The sequence below is a fragment of the Xenopus laevis genome, chromosome 7L (assembly GCF_017654675.1).
Source record: "Xenopus laevis strain J_2021 chromosome 7L, Xenopus_laevis_v10.1, whole genome shotgun sequence".
NCBI classification, from domain to species: Eukaryota; Metazoa; Chordata; class Amphibia; order Anura; family Pipidae; genus Xenopus; species Xenopus laevis.
In genome coordinates this window covers 123,300,670-123,320,488 of record NC_054383.1, presented here as the reverse complement: position 1 = coordinate 123,320,488, position 19,819 = coordinate 123,300,670, and the positions used below count along the sequence as shown (strand labels likewise).

Below are 19,819 nucleotides of genomic sequence, written 5' to 3'. Positions count from 1 at the left end.
ATTTAGTGAGCAGCGGTTTAAGTCTTGTTTCATAGCTCATATTCCCGGCTGCCTTTTTTTTCCCCTACAGGATGAGAAAGCGAGACCCCGGCAGCGCCCCTAATTTGGGAGACAGAGTTCCGTACGTGATCATAGGAGCTGCGAAAGGAGTGGCAGCTTATATGAAGTCTGAGGTGAGCCCTTAAGCCTCCCAAAGCCTGGCCTTCTGAAAGTGTGCGGCTCTATGCCATGGATTTGGGGATCCAGTCTGAGGATGACCTCTATGGTGCATGCAGGTGTACTGGGCATATACTAGTAGAAATATAGGGTTTTTTCTATTATTAGGAAGATTTGAAATTACTAATATTGGGAAGACCACAGACCCGTGGTCTGAAAATATACATATAGTTGCCCCGACAGTGGCTTTAACTGTGTTTGCAGAGAAGCTGTCATGTGAACATTACTAGCCAGGTCCTCTCATTCTAACAAACACGGACACTTGGGGTGGTAGGTGCTTAGCTAGTAAAACAAGCTTTCATCTGCAATAAAGCTCATCAATATGATCCCCTTTCCATGAGTCACACCTGACTGGTGGCCCACTGAACCCCACGCTCTCCTAAGCACAATGACACACGGAGTACGTCTGCACTTTTGTCACAGAATAAAGGATCATTTTGAGACTTATGGACTAAAACTCACGAGTGCCAATTGTCTGAAAGCACTTGTTTTACTGCTTGTCAGGCATGTTGAATATGTGTGTTTCCAAGCATTTATCACTTAAAGGAAAACTATACCCCCCAAACAATGTAGGTCTCTATAAAAAGATATTGCATAAAACAGCTCATATGTAAAACCCTGTTTCATGTAAATAAACCATTTTCATAATAATATACTTTTCTAGTAGTATGTGCCATTGGGTAATCATAAATTGAAAATTGCCATTTTAAAAAACAAGGGCCGCCCCCAGGGATCGTAGGATTCACTGTACTCACAAACATACCAACAAACCATACATGTTAGGTCACATGAGCCAATTAACAGACAGAGTTGTGTCTTTTACTTCCACACTTCTTCCTGTTAAAGTTAGAGCTGCAGTATTTCTGGTCAGGTGATCTCTGAGGCAGCACACAGACCATCACGAAATGGTGGCTCAAGTCAAGAGATGTAAAAGGGCAATATTTACTTAAATATATATTCCAGTTTGGTAAGATTAATATGCCACTTAATATGATATGAACTATTTGTTGCTTAAGTGTTCATTTTGGGGGTATAGTTTTCCTTTAAAAGCTCTTTAAAGGGATACTGTCATGGGAAACATGTTTTTTTTTCTTCAAAACACATCAGTTAATAGTGCTGAAATCTGTTTTTCAAAAGAGCAAGCTGAAGCCAATTGAGAAATCTGACATGGGGCAAGACATATTGTCAGTTTCCCAGGAGTCCCCAGTCATGTGATGTGCTCTGATAAACTTCAATCACTCTACCAGCAGCCTATCAGCAGAACGATGGGCAAGTAACCAAATAACAGCTCCCTGATACAAAATAACAGCTCCCTGGTAGATCTAAGAACAGCAATCAATAGTAAAATCCAGGTCCCACTGCGACTCCATCAGTTACATTGAGTAGGAGGGACCCACTAATTCTATAATTAATAAGCATTTTCAATATATCTTGGTAGAATAGGTCAAGTTGCTAAGATTTTGGTGTCCTAAATGTAATTTGCTGTGGGGCTCAATAGTATCTAGTAATGCCACTGCCTTTAAACCTGTCATAGAGATAAATGAAGGGTGATTTGAGGCCTATTTGTCCCAACTTCTAAAAGCACTAGTGAAATCTCCCTGTATACTTAAAGGAGAGGGAAAGGACGTATTTACTTGGGGGTGCCAAAAGTTAGTCCAGTAATCGCATTTACTTACCTGAAACCCTTGGCTGGTGCACCTATAAGGAGAAAACTGCCCCGACCCGGGGTTATTCCAGCGAGCAAAGCAGACTGCTTTTTTTTTTTTTTTTCGGCTGTGAATGCGCAGTGGAGCGAAAAGCTGAACTTTAAAGAAAAAGTCGCCTAATTCGTTCTACTGCGCATGCATCTGCCCCGAGAAATTTGGCAGTATAAGAAGCCGGAATACGACCGCTCGCTGTAAGAATCCCAGGCAGATGCAGTTTTCCGCTAATAGGAGCATCAGGCAGAAGTATCAGGTAAGTACATGCGATCATTTGGGGGTGCCTAACTTTTGGCACCCCCAAGTAAATAGACCTTTCCTTCTCCTTTAGGAGTATAGGGGAATGCTGAAGGGTCACAAAAAGGCATCCTAGGGTCACATCACCTTAAACTCAATAGGGGCTTTTCCACGCCACCCTCGGTAAACATTGCGTGATAGAATATGAGCCCTGGAGATCCTTTTTACTAGAACTGCTGCTTTGGGGCTTTATGCAAAACCATTTGATTGCTTCAGTCTGTGGCCTGTGAGCCATAGTCTCCGCTGACCTTTTTCTGAGATTTTCTGAAGGACTCCTAAAGTTGTTGTGTAGTAACAATCACTAATCACAAGACAAGTTGTTTTTTTTTCTTTTTCCCCCCCCCATGTAACACCACATCGTCAGCCTCGCTCCAGATGCTCTCACTTTATTTGCATGTGGTCGGCACAAAACTGAGGTTTTAATTGCACTATTATTAATAGAACTGTGTTAACATTTTTGTTTGCTGTATGACTGAGCTGGAAATACTGTATTAGCCTTTTGGGCTCAGCGTGCAGCATAGAACAAGACCCACATTAGCATGAGCCTAGCTCTGGTGCACAATTCAGTGTTAAAAGGGAAAGGCTTGGAAGCCCCAGCAGGTTTCCATAGAGAGCAGTGGCCCACCTGCAAGCCTCAGGTGCACCATGGGAGAGAGTTAAACACAGGTTGCACTTCTGCTTTTTCATTTTTCAGAGCCCGGTCTAGCAGGGAAAGTGCTTCCCTATCACCAGGGACAGGCGGCTGCTTTCTTCTCTTCAACTTCTGCAATGTACCTATTCATTGAGCTGAGTCAATATCTGACACAGACCCTTTTTGTCTTCATGGTTCCCCCTGTTCCCCGGCTCTAGAGGAACTACGTTAAGCCATGAAAGGCAATAAAGAATACATTTCATGAACTAGCTGCACAATGGTATTGGCACTGAACACAAACAGATTTTCACAATGCCTGGCGTTCAGCAAAAATCAAGTGACTGTTCTGTTGAGATATGGCTGCAGTAACTTCTGAAACTCCCAGAAAGTTTATGAATGCAAAGTCTTTGCTGTCATTATATTTATAGGACTTTTTCTTGGTTCCATTTAGGACCCCATTTATGTGCTAGAGAATAACATCCCCATTGACACCCAATATTATCTGGAACAGCAGCTTGCGAAACCTCTTCTCAGGATTTTTGAGCCCATTCTGGGGGAAAGCAAGGCCGAGAGTATACTTCTGAGTAAGTACCAGTACTGGACTGACCGCCAAAGGCTCATTCTTATTGGCTGTGTAATGTTTGCCCCACATATATTATACATCAATTGGGAGTCCACATCTGATTTCCAACTTAGTTAAGCCTAAGGGACTCGCCCCAGTTCTCAGGCAATTATATGCAAAAGATTCCTTTATCAAAAGATAACTGTCCCGAAGCTTTTTTTCAGTAAAAAATATCATTTTATTTAGATTAGCATTAAAACTCCGATACATACTGACTCCACCAGGCCCACCTTACACGTTTTGCACCCTCCGGCGCTTAGTCATAGGTGTATCTCCACATATACCAGAAAACATTGTTGTTTAACCCGATCCTTCAGAACCAGGAAAGTGACGAGTTCCCGTGTTTTGTCAGATTTCCCTTGAATTGCTTCAATTTAACTGACTTATAGGGGTTGTTCACCATTAAAAAGTAACTTTTAGTATGATGTAGAGCAGGGATCCCCAACCTTTTTCAACATTCAAATGTAAGAAGGGTTGGGGAGCAACATAAGCATGAAAATAGTTCCTGAGGATGCCAATGAAGGGCTGTGATTGTCTATTTGTTAATGTGGACTGGCAGCCTACAGAAAGCTTTGGCAATACAACTGTTTTTATGCAACTAAATTTTTCATCCAAGCCTAGAATTAAAAATAAGCTCCTGCTTTGAAGCCACTGGGAGCAACATCCAATGGGTTGGGGAGCAACATGTTGCTCACGAGCTACTGTTTGGGATTACTGATGTAGAGAGTGATATTCCGAGACAATTTGCAATTGTTTTTGTTATTTGTGATTTTTGAGTTATTTAGCCTTTTATTCAGCAGCTCTCCAGTTGGCAATTTCAGCAATTGGGTTGCTAGGGTCCAAATTAACCTAGCAACCATGCACTGATTTGAATAAGAGACTGGAATGTGATTAGGAGATGCCTGAATAGAGACATGCGTTGTAAAAAAAAAATAGCAATTTATAGCCTCAAAGAGCCTTTGTTTTTAAGATGGGATCAGTGAGCCCTCATTTGAAAGTTGGGAAGAGTCAGAAGAAGAAGGCGGCTAAAAAAACCTGTATAAAATAAACAATGAAGACCAGTTGATTGCTTAGAATTCATAAACCGTTCTATAACATACTATAAGTTTATTTAAAGGTGAACAACCCCTTTAACAAGATCAATGTGGACACTGCAATCTGTTTAGCCAGTGACCACACAGATAGGGTCAGTGACAGTCACCAATATCGTCCTTTTTGTGACCAACTTACGGCTACTAATTATAAGCAGGCTCATGGACACGGTCTCCAATGTTGCATTTTATTCCATGATAAAAACAGCTATTTGCTTCTGCTTAATGTTTTTTGGAAGCATTTTGCCATTTCTACATACAAAAATGTGATATTGGCTGCTATTATGACTTGGACGGCACCCTGCAGTATTTACATAAGATCAAAACTGTCGCCTTTCCCATAGACTCTTTATTGTGCTCATTCTGCAAGAGATCGGCTTTGTATGCTGCTGCAGCCAATCATACTGCACAGGCCCCATGTGACATATGTTTAATAGGCTGACAGCTTGACCATCACTTCATCTGTATTTGAACCACCATTTTGGCAATGATTTATTTATTGACCTGGCAAAGCATATTTTTTTAAATTGAGAGCACCCAATATTCCAAAACTCATTGATGGAGTGTTGAAGGCCAGGTTGTGCATACAGTAAGGAGAAATGCTATGAAACTGTACTGAATCCGATGCTGCAGCAAGCTGCTGATGAATCTTCATCTTCTTTCAGAGGGAGAGCACACGCGCTGCAAGACAGTACTGACTGCCAAGGTTGGAGGCCTTATGGCATTTGCTAAGAAACGCAGTACATGCATTGGCTGCAAAGCAACACTGAATCATGACGGTAAGTGACCGGGGAAATTAAAGGGCAAAGACCCAAAGGGAGATTTGTCACCAGCATTAAAGTGGAACTATTGCAAAAATTTAATTTCAGTATGCGGAAGATTATATTAAATTAAGAAACTTTCTAAATACAGTCAATTAATAATTCTGCATCGTTTTTGAAATAATCAAGTTTATCGTCACTATTCCTCTCTCAGCATCTGTTTCTCATCATTCAGGAGTTGGGTGTCTGATCCAAAATATCTTCTAGGGGGGCTCCTTTTGCCTATAAGATGTATTAGAGCTCACTCAAATAACTGATTCCAGTACAGGTATGGGATCCATTATCCAGAACCTGGAGCTTTCTGGATAATGGATCTTTCTGTAACTTTGATCTTCATACCTTAAGTCTACTAGAAAATCATGTAATCGTTAAATAAACCCAATAGGCTGGTTTTGCTTCCAATGAAGATTAATTATATCTTAGTTGGGATCAAGTACAAGGTACAGAGAAAAAGAAAGTCGCTTTTAAAAAATTTTGATTTGAATAAAATGGAGTCTATGGGAGATGGCCATTCCGTAATCCGGAGACAGGTTTCCGGATAACTGATCCCATACCTGTACAAACAAAATCTAACAAAATAACTGCCTTTTGTACGAATTCTGCTTGTAGAGAGACATGATGTCTGGTGATTTTAATAGAGTGAGCTCTAATACATCTTCTAAGCCCCCCTATAAGATAATGGATCATTCATCTGACACCCAACTCCTTAATAAAGAGAGAATGAAGAGAAACAGATGCTGAGAGAGGAATCGTCAATATAAACTTGATTATTTCAGAAACAGTACAGAATTTTTAATTGTTTGTATTTTTAATTGATTATTTTTTCAGTATGCTGAAGCTAATATTAAAGTTGAATTTTTGCGATGGTTCCCCTTTAAATATCCGCCACTGTGGGTGACCAACCCTCATGTGTCATTGCCCTAAAAGGGAAAGCGTGGCTCCTTGGACCATAGCTATGAAATAATAGTGTCATCACGCTCATAGAAACAACTCTATCGTCAAGGTTATAATTTAATGTGGACTTTGTAAATGATTCCTTGATCTTTCAATCAGCCCATACATGAATAACTCTAGGAATGCCTTTTTTGAGGAAGTTTGGGGATGTAGTGAACACCTCTGATTAAAAAGGGTGCCTGATTAGATGTCCTTCACTGCCTGCTTGGCCCCAGAATTGAGGCAGGGACTTTTAGACCTGATGCCGACTCACTGGGGTGCATTGAGCCATGCAAACTGGATCTAACTAGTGCCAGCTATCTGGTAAATACTTCTTGTTTATATGTAGATGAGCCCAACCCTGGCCCTCCAACTATCCACTGCTGAGACATGCATTTCAGCAGTGGGACAAGTTGGGTATTATAACAATACAGGTATGGAACCTGTTATGCAGAATGCTTGGGACCTGGGGTTTTCCAGAGAAGGGGGTCTTTCCATAATTTGGATCTCAATACCTGAAGTCTACTAAAAAATCATTTTAACATTAAATAAACCGAAAATACAAGCACACCAAGTAGTTGAAGCAAAGCAAAGAACGATTGGAGGGGGGGGGTCAGGGCCCACCGGGGCTGCCACATCAAGGCCTTCGTACCCCCCCAAGAACCCCAGTCTCAGGCCTCACTCCCCAGCAAACTTCTCTTCTGCCCTCTCCCACCCCCCTCACATCGCTTACCTAATTCACGCTCATTTGAGGGCGTGGGCGGTTCAGGCAGGACAAGTGGGCGGTTCAGGCAGGACAAGTGGGCGGTTCAGGCAGGACAAGTGGGCGGTTCAGGCTGGACAAGTGGGCGGTTCAAGGCTGGACAAGTGGGCGGTTTCGGCTGGACAAGTGGGCGGTTCAGGCAGGACAAGTGGGCGGTTCAGGCAGGACAAGTGAGCGGTTCAAGCAGGACAAGTGGGCGGTTCAGGCAGGACAAGTGGGCGGTTCAGGCAGGACAAGTGGGCGGTTCAGGCAGGACAAGTGGGCGGTTCAGGCAGGACAAGTGGGCGGTTCAGGCTGGGCAAGTGGGCGGTTGAGGCTGGGCAAAAGGGTGGTTCAGGCTGGACAAGTGGGCGGTTCAGGCTGGGCAAGCAGGTGGAGGGGGAGGAGGTCACACTGAGTAGCACGGGTCTGGGCTGGCGGGGACCACCGGCTTTTTTCCTGTTGTCCTGCCGGCCAGTCCGATGCTGCCTTCATTTGAGTGCCTGCTCCATAGTATATTCGGTTTATCCACTCCCCGTGCTGAGGGCTAAGGGCGGTGCACCTGGGCCTCTTCCATATTGTTTTGAGTAACAACTTTACTATCTGGAGACCCCCATTCAAGTTCATTTATGTTAAATAAACCCAGTAGGATTATTTTGCCTCCAATAAGGATTAATCATTTCTTAGTTGGGATCAAGCTACTGTTTTATTATTACAGAGAAAAAGGAAATCAATTAAAAATATTAGAATGGAGTCTAGCGGGGACGGACTTCTTGTAATTCAGATATTTCTGGATAACAGGCTTCCCATAAGGATCCCAAACCTGTATATTGTTTAGATGACCTACAGTATACTCTCAATTCTAGTTTCTAAAGCAGGAGAACATCTAACTATCCTGTACAAACAAACAGGGAGCTGCAGAATTCTTCTCTTAAAGGAGAAGGAAAGGTTAAAACTAAGTAAGCCTTATCAGAAAGGTCCATCTAAATATATCAGTAAACCCCCAAGTAATGTTGCTCTGAGTCCCCTGTCAAAAGAAACACAGCATTTCTTTCCTTCTATTGTGTACTCATGGGCTTCTGTATCAGACTTCCTGCCTTCAGCTTAAACCTCATTGCCCTGGGCAAGAGCATGCTCAGTTTGCTCCTCTTCCCCCACCCCCTTCTCTACTGTAATCTGAGCCCAGAGCAGGGAGAGACTCAGGCAGGAAGTGATGTCACACCACATTAATACTGCAGCTCCTATTCTAAACAGAGAGTTTCTAGAGCTTTTTACTCAGGTATGGTAAAATATTCTACAGAATAAATATAGCATTCTAGCTTGCACTATTGCAGCTAATCTATTGGCAATAAAATGCCTCCATAGCTTTCCTTCTCCTTTAAGTATCTTTCTTCTTTACTTTGATAAATCCCCCCCCCCTCCACAAGATCTCTCTTTAATCTGCTGAATACAGGGAATTTCTAATTCTGCATCGCTGTTGTTGGTCCAAAAATGGAATATAAGCGTGGGGGTTTGTTTACCCGGAATCCTGAGATAATTCTTGTCAGTGCTGCTGCAGAGTTCCTCCTTTCTCAGTCTCTCTCTTATATTTATACATTTCCCTCCTGCCTTTACCCAATATTCTGCTGACCGAAGGAAAGAAATGTGAAATATCACTGATGTAAACTGAGAAAATCCGATCATGGTTTTAGGGGCTATGTCATGTCGGAAGATCATTTTTTGGGGACCCCTGGCCAAAGGGCATACAGTGAAACCTCAATTTTACATACTATTTTTTTTGGTGGAGCCACCAGTATATAATGCATTTCCTTGATTTTACATTTTGCCTGATTTTACTCAATTTATTTCTGATCCCCTGAAAATTTTAAAGTGTACTTGGTTCATATTGTAAGTAAAAAGTAGCGGACAGGTATAGGATCAATTATCCAGAAAACCTGTTATGCAGAAAGCTCTGAATCACGGGAAGGACCTTTCCCATAGCCTCCGTTATAATCAAATAATCCAAATTTTTAACAATGATTTCCTTTTTCTCTGTAATAATAAAACAGTATCTTGTACTTGATCCCAACTAAGATATAATTAATCCTTATTGGAAGCAAAATCAGCCTAGTGGGTTTATTGTGGGGTTTATTTCTCAAAGGTCGATTGTTGGAGCTTTATTTACCTCTAATGACCTTGAAATTCAAATGGTATCTTGTTTAAGAAAAAACACGAATGGCAAAACTTGAATTGAACCAGTTTTTGGTGGAAAAAAACTAGAATTAATCGAATTGAGTCCTCGATTCGAGTTTTTGGGCAAGACCCTCAGAAAAACTCAAACATCAAGCAGGCTGTTAATCTCTTCAAATGGTTCAAGGGACTTCTACAAAACCTCGACTGGTTTTAGATGGTGTATTTTCGGATTCAAGCTATTTCCAGGGTCGGGGTATAATAAAACTCAAATATCGTTTCAAGGCTTAAACTTATGAGTTTTGACCAAAAAATACAACTCGAAAACTCACATTTTCAAGGAAAAAACCTTAATAAAGCTGCCCCTTAATGTTTACATGATATCCTAGAAGAATTAAGGTATGAAGATCCAAATTACTGAAAGATCCGTTATACAGAAATTCCCAGGTCCCAAGCATTCTGGAAACAGGTCCCATACCTGTACAACCATTGCAGGAATCGGTGGGGGGAAAAAACAACATTGTTGCAAAATTAATTTACAGATCTATTTTATTTCAGCAACTTTTTAACACATTTGTCATTTTTCACCTTCTAAAGCAGCTCTGGGAGGGGGTCGCCGACCCTGTAAACTGTTCTAAATGGATATATTTAGTTGATACATTTCTTATCTTTGTCCCCGCTAATCAGAATCTCTGGGTTTCATTAAAGGCAGTTGTTAGAATTGATACAATAGTTGTTGCTGAGAAATGTATCAACTAAATGTTGCAAAATTGTCACGGTTCAGACTCTGCACCTGAATTACTGAACTGTTCGACTCAAACACAGGGACATTCAACTTTAAAACTTAGATAATGGAAAGTAATTGAAAAAAGTCTTTATTTCTGGGAAACAATCTGAAATTAATTAAACTGAAAAAAGTGTTTGGAAGGTGACCGATCCCTTTAAAACAAACCCCTTAAAATCATGGGCACCCCAAAATTGTCGTTTAACAACCATGGACTCTTCTAAGCGAAAACAAAGTTACTCGATGTATAAAAATCTATAAACAGATTGCAAAACACTTCCAGCTCATCATTTCCAGTGTCTGTAATGTCATCAAGAAATGGCAGTAAAGGGGAAGTGAAGATGTGCAAAAGCAAGATGAACGGTTTATATGTCTGTCAGAAAGCAAAGGCAAACTCTTGTATGATTGCAGAGGAGCTGCAGGAAGATTTGTCTGGCGCAGGAGTTCTCTTGCACCGTTCCATGGAGAACAGCAAGAGGAAGGTTTAGGAATGACCCTCACAGGCCCCTCAATTAAACATCACTGAAAATCTGCGCCAGGCATTGGCCCAAGAAGGGTAGAAGAATAAGACGTGATCTGCAAGGAATAGTGGGCAAAAATCCCTACAGCTAGAGCTCAAAGACTAATATAAAGGAAGGTGTACCGTTCCCCTTTATACAGGTATGGGATCCATTATCCGGAAACCCGTTAGCCTAAAAGCTCCAAATTACGGGATGGCCGTCTCCCACAGATTCCATTTTATCCCAATAACCCACATTTTTTATAATTTCCTTTTCCTCTGTAATAATAAAACAGTACCTTGTACTTGATCCCAACTAAAGGTGGCCATACAGTATAAGATCCGCTCGTTTGGTGAGGTCGCCAAATGAAAGGATCTTAACCTGATGTCCCCACTAACGGCTGGGCGATATCGGGTGAATCCAAATGATCGGATTACAATGCTGCACAGATGGGTCACAGCAACGTATCAACTAGCCAATGCGGTCCTGGATCGGAGGACATAAATCAAACTTGCCCGATTGATATCTGCCCGATCGATATCTGCCCGATTATAGCTTGATATCGATCGGCGTATAATTACAATATAATTAATCCTTATTGGAAGCAAAATCAGCCTATTGGGTTTATGTAATGTTTACATGATTGTCTAGTAGACTAGAAAAGTAGGGGCAGATTTATCAAGGGTCGAATTTCGAATAAAAAAACTTTAAATTTAAATTAGGGATACACCAAATCCAGGAATCCTTCTGCCCGGCCAAACCGAATCCTAATTTGCATATGCACATAAGGGGTGGGATGGAAATTGCATAACTTTTTGTCACAAAACAAGGAAGAACATTTCCCCCCCCCTTCCCACCCTTAATTTGCATATGCAAATTAGGGTTCGGTATTCGGACAAATCTCTCGCAAAGGCTTCGTGGGGGGGGGGGTTCGCCTGAATCTAAAATAGTGGATTCGGTGCATCCCTAATTAAAAAAATATCTTAAGTTTTTTTTCAGGTGAATAGGCCGTTTTCCGTCGAATACGAAATGGAAGTAACATCCAAATAGGTTCTATTAGGTTCCCCATAGGCTAAACCCGCAATTCGGCAGGTTTTAGATGGCGAATGGTCGACGTCGAATTTTTAAAGAGACAGTACATGAATTTCAATATTCGAATTTTCAAAAAAAAATTCAAATTCATGAAACTCCTCGGTAACTTATAATATCCTTATAATTTACAAGAGGGGGTACTTTATTCACTATATATATACCATTGGCTTTGCTGATATTTACTGTGGATTTCATAGGCATTCACCGAAACTATGATTCGTCCTTTGTTCAGCAGGATTTGGCTGAATCCAAATACATGGCTAAACCAAATCCTAAAAATCATGTGACTTTTTTTCTTCTTCACACAAACAAGGAAGTTAAAATTGTTCTTATTGCCCCTCGTTCTGTGCATCCCTAGGATTCATGGCCCAGCTCTTTCCATCACCATTACCGTGCTGTTCAGGGTGGGTTTTCAAACCCCATTATAATGTCACATTTTCCCCTGCAATAGGAATTTCATTGATCCTTTTCCCAGTGGGATTTAAAGGGGTGGTTCGCCTTTAAGTTAACTTTTAGCATGTTATAGAATGGTTAATTTTAAGTAACTTCTTCTAACTCTTTCCAGTTTTAAAATGGGGGTCACTGACCCCCAACTAAAAAACAAAAACTCTGTAAGGCTACACATTTATTGTTATTGCTCATCTTTCTATTCAGCCCCTCGCCTATTCATATTCCAGTCTCTTATTCAAATCAATGCCTGGTTGCTAGGGGAATTTGGACCTTAGCAAGCAGATTGCTGAAACTGCAAACTGGAGAGCTGCTGAATAAAAAGCTAAATAACTCAAAAACCACAAATCATAAAAGCTAAATAACTCAAAAACCACAAATCATAAAAGAAAAATGAAAACTAATTGCAATTGTAGAGCAGGTGACTGCAGAATCCGACAACAAATGTCCTTTGTCAATAGGATTTTTCACTGTGTTTTTTTTAGAATTGAGTTCCCTTTAAAGTGGACCTGTCACCTACACATAAAAAGCTGCATAATGAAAGTCCTTTGCAAATTTAATGAAACATTTTTTGGGGGTTTCATATTTAAACATCCATACCTGTTATAAAGGTGTTTAAATATCTAAACTGTCAATCAAATATTACCTGCCCCGCCTCTATGCCCGTGGCATAGAGGAGGGGCAGACAATTACTTTCACTTTCCATTCAGCATTTCCTACATGTCACTGCTCTCCCCACATTCCCCCTTCCCTCCTCAGGCTCTATAATTGTGTAGGGACCTGCACATGGACATTAGGTCCCCCATTCTGGTGCATACACAAGATTTTGGGGTGATACACAATTTCCCTTAATAACTGTGTCCACAAAATGGCTGCTGCCTGCTTGCTGTGTTTGTATAATTCCAAGACAGAAGGAAACAAAATTTAAATAATAAATACAGTGTAAGTAAAGTTTATTTTGCTCAACTAACATGATAGAAAAGAATTTTAAATTATTTCTTAGGGTGACAGGCCAGGGGACCTGTCACCCTAAGAAATAATTTAAAACTGTGTCCACAAAATGGCTGCTGCCTGCTTGCTGTGTTTGTATAATTCCAAGACAGAAGGAAACAAAATTTAAATAATAAATACAGTGTAAGTAAAGTTTATTTTGCTCAACTAACATGATAGAAAAGAATTTTAAATTATTTCTTAGGGTGACAGGCCAGGGGACCTGTCACCCTAAGAAATAATTTAAAATTCTTTTCTATCATGTTAGTTGAGCAAAATAAACTTTACTTACACTGTATTTATTATTTAAATTTTGTTTCCTTCTGTCTTGGAATTATACAAACACAGCAAGCAGGCAGCAGCCATTTTGTGGACACAGTTATTAAGGGAAATTGTGTATCACCCCAAAATCTTGTGTATGCACCAGAATGGGGGACCTAATGTCCATGTGCAGGTCCCTACACAATTATAGAGCCTGAGGAGGGAAGGGGGAATGTGGGGAGAGCAGTGACATGTAGGAAATGCTGAATGGAAAGTGAAAGTAATTGTCTGCCCCTCCTCTATGCCACGGGCATAGAGGCGGGGCAGGTAATATTTGATTGACAGTTTAGATATTTAAACACCTTTATAACAGGTATGGATGTTTTAATGAAAAATTTTTTGGGGGTTTCATATTTAATTTGCAAAGGACTTTCATTATGCAGCTTTTTATGTGTAGGTGACAGGTCCACTTTAAAGGGATTCTGTCATGATTTTTATGGTGTAGTTTTTATTTCTAAATTACACTGTTTACACTGCAAATAATTCATTCTACAATATAAAATTTCATTCCTGAATCAACAAGTGTATTTTTTAGTTGTAATATTGGTGTGTAGCTGCATCTCAGGTCATTTTGCCTGGTCATGTGATTTCAGAAAGAGCCAGTGCTGCACTATGGAACTGCTTTCTGGCAGGCTGTTGTTTCTCCTACTCAATGTAACTGAATGTGTCGCAGTGGGACCTGGATTTTACTATTTAGTGTTGTTCTTAGATCTACCAGGCAGCTGTTATCTCGTGTTGGGGAGCTGCTATCTGGTTACCTTCCCATTGTTCTTTTGTTAGGCTGTTGGGGGGGAAAGGGAGGGGGGTGATATCACTCCAACTTGCAGTACAGCAGTAAAGAGCGACTGAAGTTTATCAGAGCACAAGTCACATGACTGGGGGCAGCTGGAAAACTGGCAATACTGTATGTCAAGCCCCATGTCAGATTAAATATAAAAAAAATCTGTTTGCTCTTTTGAGAAATGGATTTCAGTGCAGAATTCTGCTGGAGCAGCACTATTAACTGATTCATTTTGGAAAAAAAAAAAGTTTTCCCATGACAGTATCCCTTTAAACAAACCCAATAGGCTGGTTCTGATTCCAATAAGGATTAATTATATCTCAGTTGGGATCAAGTACAAGATACTGTTTTATTATTACAGAGAAAAAGGAAATACATTTTAAGAAATTTGGTTTATTTGGATAAAATGGAGTCTATGGAAGACTGCCTTTCCGTAATTCTGAGCTTTCTGGATAATCTGTTTCCGGGTTAACAGATCCCATACCTTTTATTTATTTATATATATATATATATATATATATATATATATATATATATATATATATATATATATTGTATTTATTTCTATTTTGTCCATGGGCTTATATGAAACACAAGTTGCCTCATAAGCATTTTCGAGACCACATGAAGCAGCTGCACTTGTTACTGGATTGTATTTATTCTAAAACATCTGTTCCCGTTGCTGAACGTGTCCAGGACGAGAAAGCTTCTCTTTCCCCTGCACTAAAGATAAAGCTGCGGCTGACCCTGCGGTATTGTCTGTGTCTGCACAATGGCAGGAAACCGGGGGGTCCGGCACAGCCACAAAATTGCTGACTTTCATCTTGGGAAATATAACCCCTGGTTTTGCAATCCACACAGCAAAGCAGAACTAAGCAGAGACCTGGGAATTTGCTTAACTGTCTATTAATGCACGGAATGGCGATCCAGCCATGGACTTCATGGCATCTTGCTTTATAAACAGTCTGCAGTGGGTTGAGCATATTCAGATACTGACTGGCACATGGGCTACTTGTGCTCCCACATTCAGGCTAATGGGCTACTTGCGCTCTCGCATTCAGGCTGATGGGCTGCTTGTGCTCCCACATTCAGGCTAATGGGCTACTTGTGCTCCCACATTCAGGTTAATGGGCTATTGCTCTCCCACATTCAGGCTAATGGGCTACTTGTGCTCCCACATTCAGGCTAATGGGCTACTTGTGCTCCCACATTCAGGCTGATGGGCTACTTCTGCTCCCACATTCAGGCTGATGGGCTGCTTGTGCTCCCACATTCAGGCTAATGGGCTACTTGTGCTCCCACATTCAGGCTAATGGGCTACTTGTGCTCCCACATTCAGGCTAATGGGCTACTTGTGCTCCCACATTCAGGCTGATGGGCTGCTTGTGCTCCTCCCACATTCAGGCTAATGGGCTACTTGTGCTCCCACATTCAGGCTAATGGGCTACTTGTGCTCCCACATTCAGGTTAATGGGCTACTTGCGCTCTCGCATTCAGGCTGATGGGCTGCTTGCTCTCCCACATTCAGGCTAATGGGCTACTTGTGCTCCCACATTCAGGCTAATAGGCTACTTGTGCTCCCACATTTAGGCTAATGGGCTACTTGTGCTCCCACATTTAGGCTAATGGGCTACTTGTGCTCCCACATTTAGGCTAATGGGCTACTTGTGCTCCCACATTCAGACGAATGGACTGCCGCACTGAAGAGGCCACGTACACATGAACACATGACAGTGATGGTATATTACAGTATATAGTGCACTTCATTAAAAGTCTGTATATAATATATTTTCCAGAATGAATGACAGGTATGTGTAGAAGGATACACTCCCTGTATCATTAAGGTCCCACTTCCAGCCTTATACACTCAGCATGCTCCTACCCATGACAAGGTGCAATCTGTACCCAGTGCCTTAAAGCTTTCATTAGCACAAGGGAACACTCTATATACACTTGCCGTGAGCAGGCTTTTATTAATTACCGTGCAGGCACTCCCACTGTGCAAGTAAATCACATGCATCTTCCATGGCAGGGTCAGGTGGCACCTACCAGGAGGCTTTTCAAAATCAGATACTACATTTAGGGGCAGATTTATTAAGGGTCAAAAAAAAAATTTTATGGTCAAAACTCTCAAATTGCGAATTGTCCAAACTCGATCCGAGTTATAATTCGAATTTTGAGATTTATCATACTCTGGCCCTTTAAGAACTCAAATTTGACTATTCGCCACCTAAAACCTGCCGAATTCATGTATAAGTCAATGGAAGAGGTTCAGGAACGAATTTGGACAGGTTAGTAACCTTCCTGAATTTTCAGTGAAAAAACTCGAATCGAGTTAAGTCGAATTCGACTCAAATTCGATTGAGTTTTCGAGTGTAAAATTCGTACAAGTTTTAGATATTCTTTTTTTTTTATTAAATAACCCCCCCCCATTCGAATTTCCAGTATATTGGAATTTAAAGGAGTTTGTCATGTGATTACAAATTCACATACATTCGACCTTTGATAAATGTGCCTCCCCATGTTCCATACTGGAGCAAGGGGAATTGTGGGTAGAGTTGGTAGAGGTAAAGTTGCCACCTTTTTAAAAAAAAAAAATTACCGGCCAGTGTTGAGGGCGGTAACTAATGGGTGGGCCGTGATGAAAAGGGGGCGGGCAGTGGGGTGTGATGCAAAAGGGGCGGGAGCCACATTGTGAATGGGACAGAAGACAAAGAAAAGTAAAGTTTCCACCAGAGGGCCAAGAGCTTTTGTTAAAGGAGAAGTAAATCCTAAAAATGATTGTGGCTAAAAATGTTATTTTATATACTGCACTTATTGCACCAGCCTAAAGTTTCAGCTTGTCAATAGCAGCAATGATCCAGGACTTCAAACTTGTCACAGGGGGTCACCATCTTGGAAAGTGTCTGTGACACTCACATGCTCAGTGGGCTCTGATTGGCTGTTGAGAAGCTAAGCTTAGGGCTCGTCACTAATTATCCAGCAGAAAATGAGCTTCCCCTGTAATATAAGCTGATGCTACAGGTTTGCTGATTATTAAATTCTGATGCTAATTGCACTGGTTTCTGTGCTGCCATGTAGTAATTATCTGTATTCATTACTAATCAGCCTTATATTGTGACATTTCTATTCTATGTGTACTGTATATTGTGAGTGGGTCCCTAAGCTATATTAATACCATTTTTGTCTTTCCACAGGTGCTGTGTGTAACTACTGCAAGCAGCGAGAGTCCGAACTCCTCCAGAAAGAAGTAGGTTGTGTGCCCATCTAGAATTGTAATTATTCACTCCACCCTGCCAAGTTATCTCACTATTATAAGTCCAATGAGTATACACAGTCCATAAGCCCTAGGTGGGTCTGTTAAAGGGATACTGTCATGGGAAAACAATGTTTTTTTAAAAACACATCAGTTAATAGTGCTACTCCAGCAGACCCCTACACTGAAATCCAATTCTCAAAAGAGCAAACAGATTGTTTTATATTTAATTTTGAAATCTGACATGGGGCTAGACATATTGTCAGTTTCCCAGCTGCCCCCAGTCATGTGATTTGTGTTCTGATAAACTTCAGTCACTCGTTACTGCTGTACTGCAAGTTGGAGTGATATCACCCCCCCCCCCCCAGCAGCCAAACAACAGAACAATGGGAAGGTAACCAGATAACAGCTCCCTAACACAAAATAACAGCTGCCTGTAGATCTAAGAACAGCACTCAATAGTAAAATCCAGGTCCCACTGTGACACATTCAGTTACATTGAGTATGAGAAACAACAGCCTGCCAGAAAGCAGTTCCATCCTAAAGTGCTGGCTCTTTCTGAAATCACATGACCAGGCAAAATGACCTGAGATGCACCTACACACCAATATTGGAACTAAAGAAATACACTTGCTGGTTCAGGAATGAAATTTTATATTGTAAAGTGAATTATTAGCAGTGTAAACAGTGTCATTTAGAAATAAAAATCATGACAGAATCCCTTTAATGCAGCTATACGCAGAGTGAACGGGTGTATATATTTATAAGCAGGATTAGTGCAGTAATTAAATCAACAGTCGGGGAAACCCGTGTTCAATTCCCGCTCTGTCTCACAATGGCCTTGAAAATAGAACTTCATTTCCCAAACCCTCCGGCAGCCAAGCCTGGATTTCTACCTCTGCAGGGAATTGCCAAATCCATATTTTGTTTTTTGATTCAGCCAAATACCATGAACACAGATGTTTTGTCATTGTAGGTCCAGCACTTCAAAGCCACATGGAATGAAGGGTTCAGTTTCTGCTTGACTAAATGGCACACAAGGCGTTCTTAAACACGCCAATTTTAGTGTAAATACAAAAGTATGGCGGAAACAACGGGCATTGTACCTATTCCTTGTAAATTCAAGTTCCCCACAATCCTGCTGTTTGAGCATTAAGCGTGAATCATTGCATTAACCATTTTTATGTGCATGGTAGTGCCTATTCCTGTGAGATTTTCACCAAAATTTACATTTGAAAAACACCTTGGGGCTCGTTTATAAACAGTGAGCAAATTTGCACCTAGGCAGTAACCCATGGCAACCAATCAGATGATTGCTTTCAGTGCTCAACCTGCAGCTGACTGAAAAAAGCTAATCACTGATTGGTTGTTATGAGTTACTGCCCAGGTGCAAATTTGCCCACTGTGTAAATGCCCCCTTGTGTGATTTAGTATAATCTGACTGGAGCAAGAACTCCTTGCACCCTATGAAATCTATGAACAGCAGGGCTGGTCAGCTCACTAGCCCCCCAGATGATGTAAAACAGCTGCTTGTGAGTTACAGTTCAGCAGACACAGATTGTACAGTGTTGCATGAAATTATGAGCACTACATAGCGATGAACATGATCAAAAAAAAAGTCACATTCATAAATGATTGTGAATCCCAGGCTGGCAGGAAGCAGTGCGTCTTTGCAGTTCTCACTTCCTGTTTGGATTTATTTCTCTCTGCAGATCTCTCAGCTTTCGGCCCTAGAAGAGAAATTCTCTCGTCTGTGGACTCAGTGTCAGCGGTGCCAGGGCAGCTTGCATGAGGAAGTTCTATGCACTAGGTGAGGGATCTGTGTGTGTATATAGTGAAAATAATTACCCCCTATTGTAAAATATAAGGATATCCATGACCATATAAAAGTCACCAAGGAGTTCCATGACCATATAAAAGTACGAAGCCGAAGGCTGAGTGCTTTTATACAGGTCATGGAACTCCGAGGTTACTTTTATTCTTCAACAAGGGGTACTTTATTTATTATATACACGTTTTAGTGAGTCATGTGACAAAAATGACATCACTACTCACCGTTTATATCTGATGATGTCACTTGTCACCATTTATAAGGACATAATTTACAAGATATTCATGGCTTTTGTGTATTTTATATATATATATATATATATATCTAGTCCCAATATTTTCAAGTCAGGCTGCCAGGCATATATAGTGGAAGCCATTCCTTTGCTGGAGACACCAGGCTTATTTATGGTGCAGCAGCAACTAGTGGCCTTGCTTGTTGTTAATAACAAGTGTGTGTCTCATCTGCTGATAACAGAATTGGGAGGAAACAAACCAGTGCGGCGTCTTATATTGTCTCCAAGTGTGAATATATATCAGCTCTCACTGCCAAATCAGAGTGACAGACTTTTTAAGACCCCCCCCCCCCATATCTGTAA

The 19,819-nt window shown here is 41.0% G+C and overlaps 1 protein-coding gene across 2 annotated transcripts in view; it reads left to right on the top strand.

The window, feature by feature from the left end:
* pold1.L (polymerase (DNA directed), delta 1, catalytic subunit L homeolog) overlaps nucleotides 1-19,819 on the top strand; it is a 71,748-nt gene that overhangs the window by 49,303 nt on the left and 2,626 nt on the right. For both annotated transcript variants that reach the window (XM_041568545.1, NM_001094225.1), the window contains 5 exon segments: nucleotides 71-173; nucleotides 3,296-3,428; nucleotides 5,223-5,336; nucleotides 17,335-17,387; nucleotides 19,106-19,203. In XM_041568545.1, the coding sequence (XP_041424479.1) occupies nucleotides 71-173; nucleotides 3,296-3,428; nucleotides 5,223-5,336; nucleotides 17,335-17,387; nucleotides 19,106-19,203 (501 nt within the window).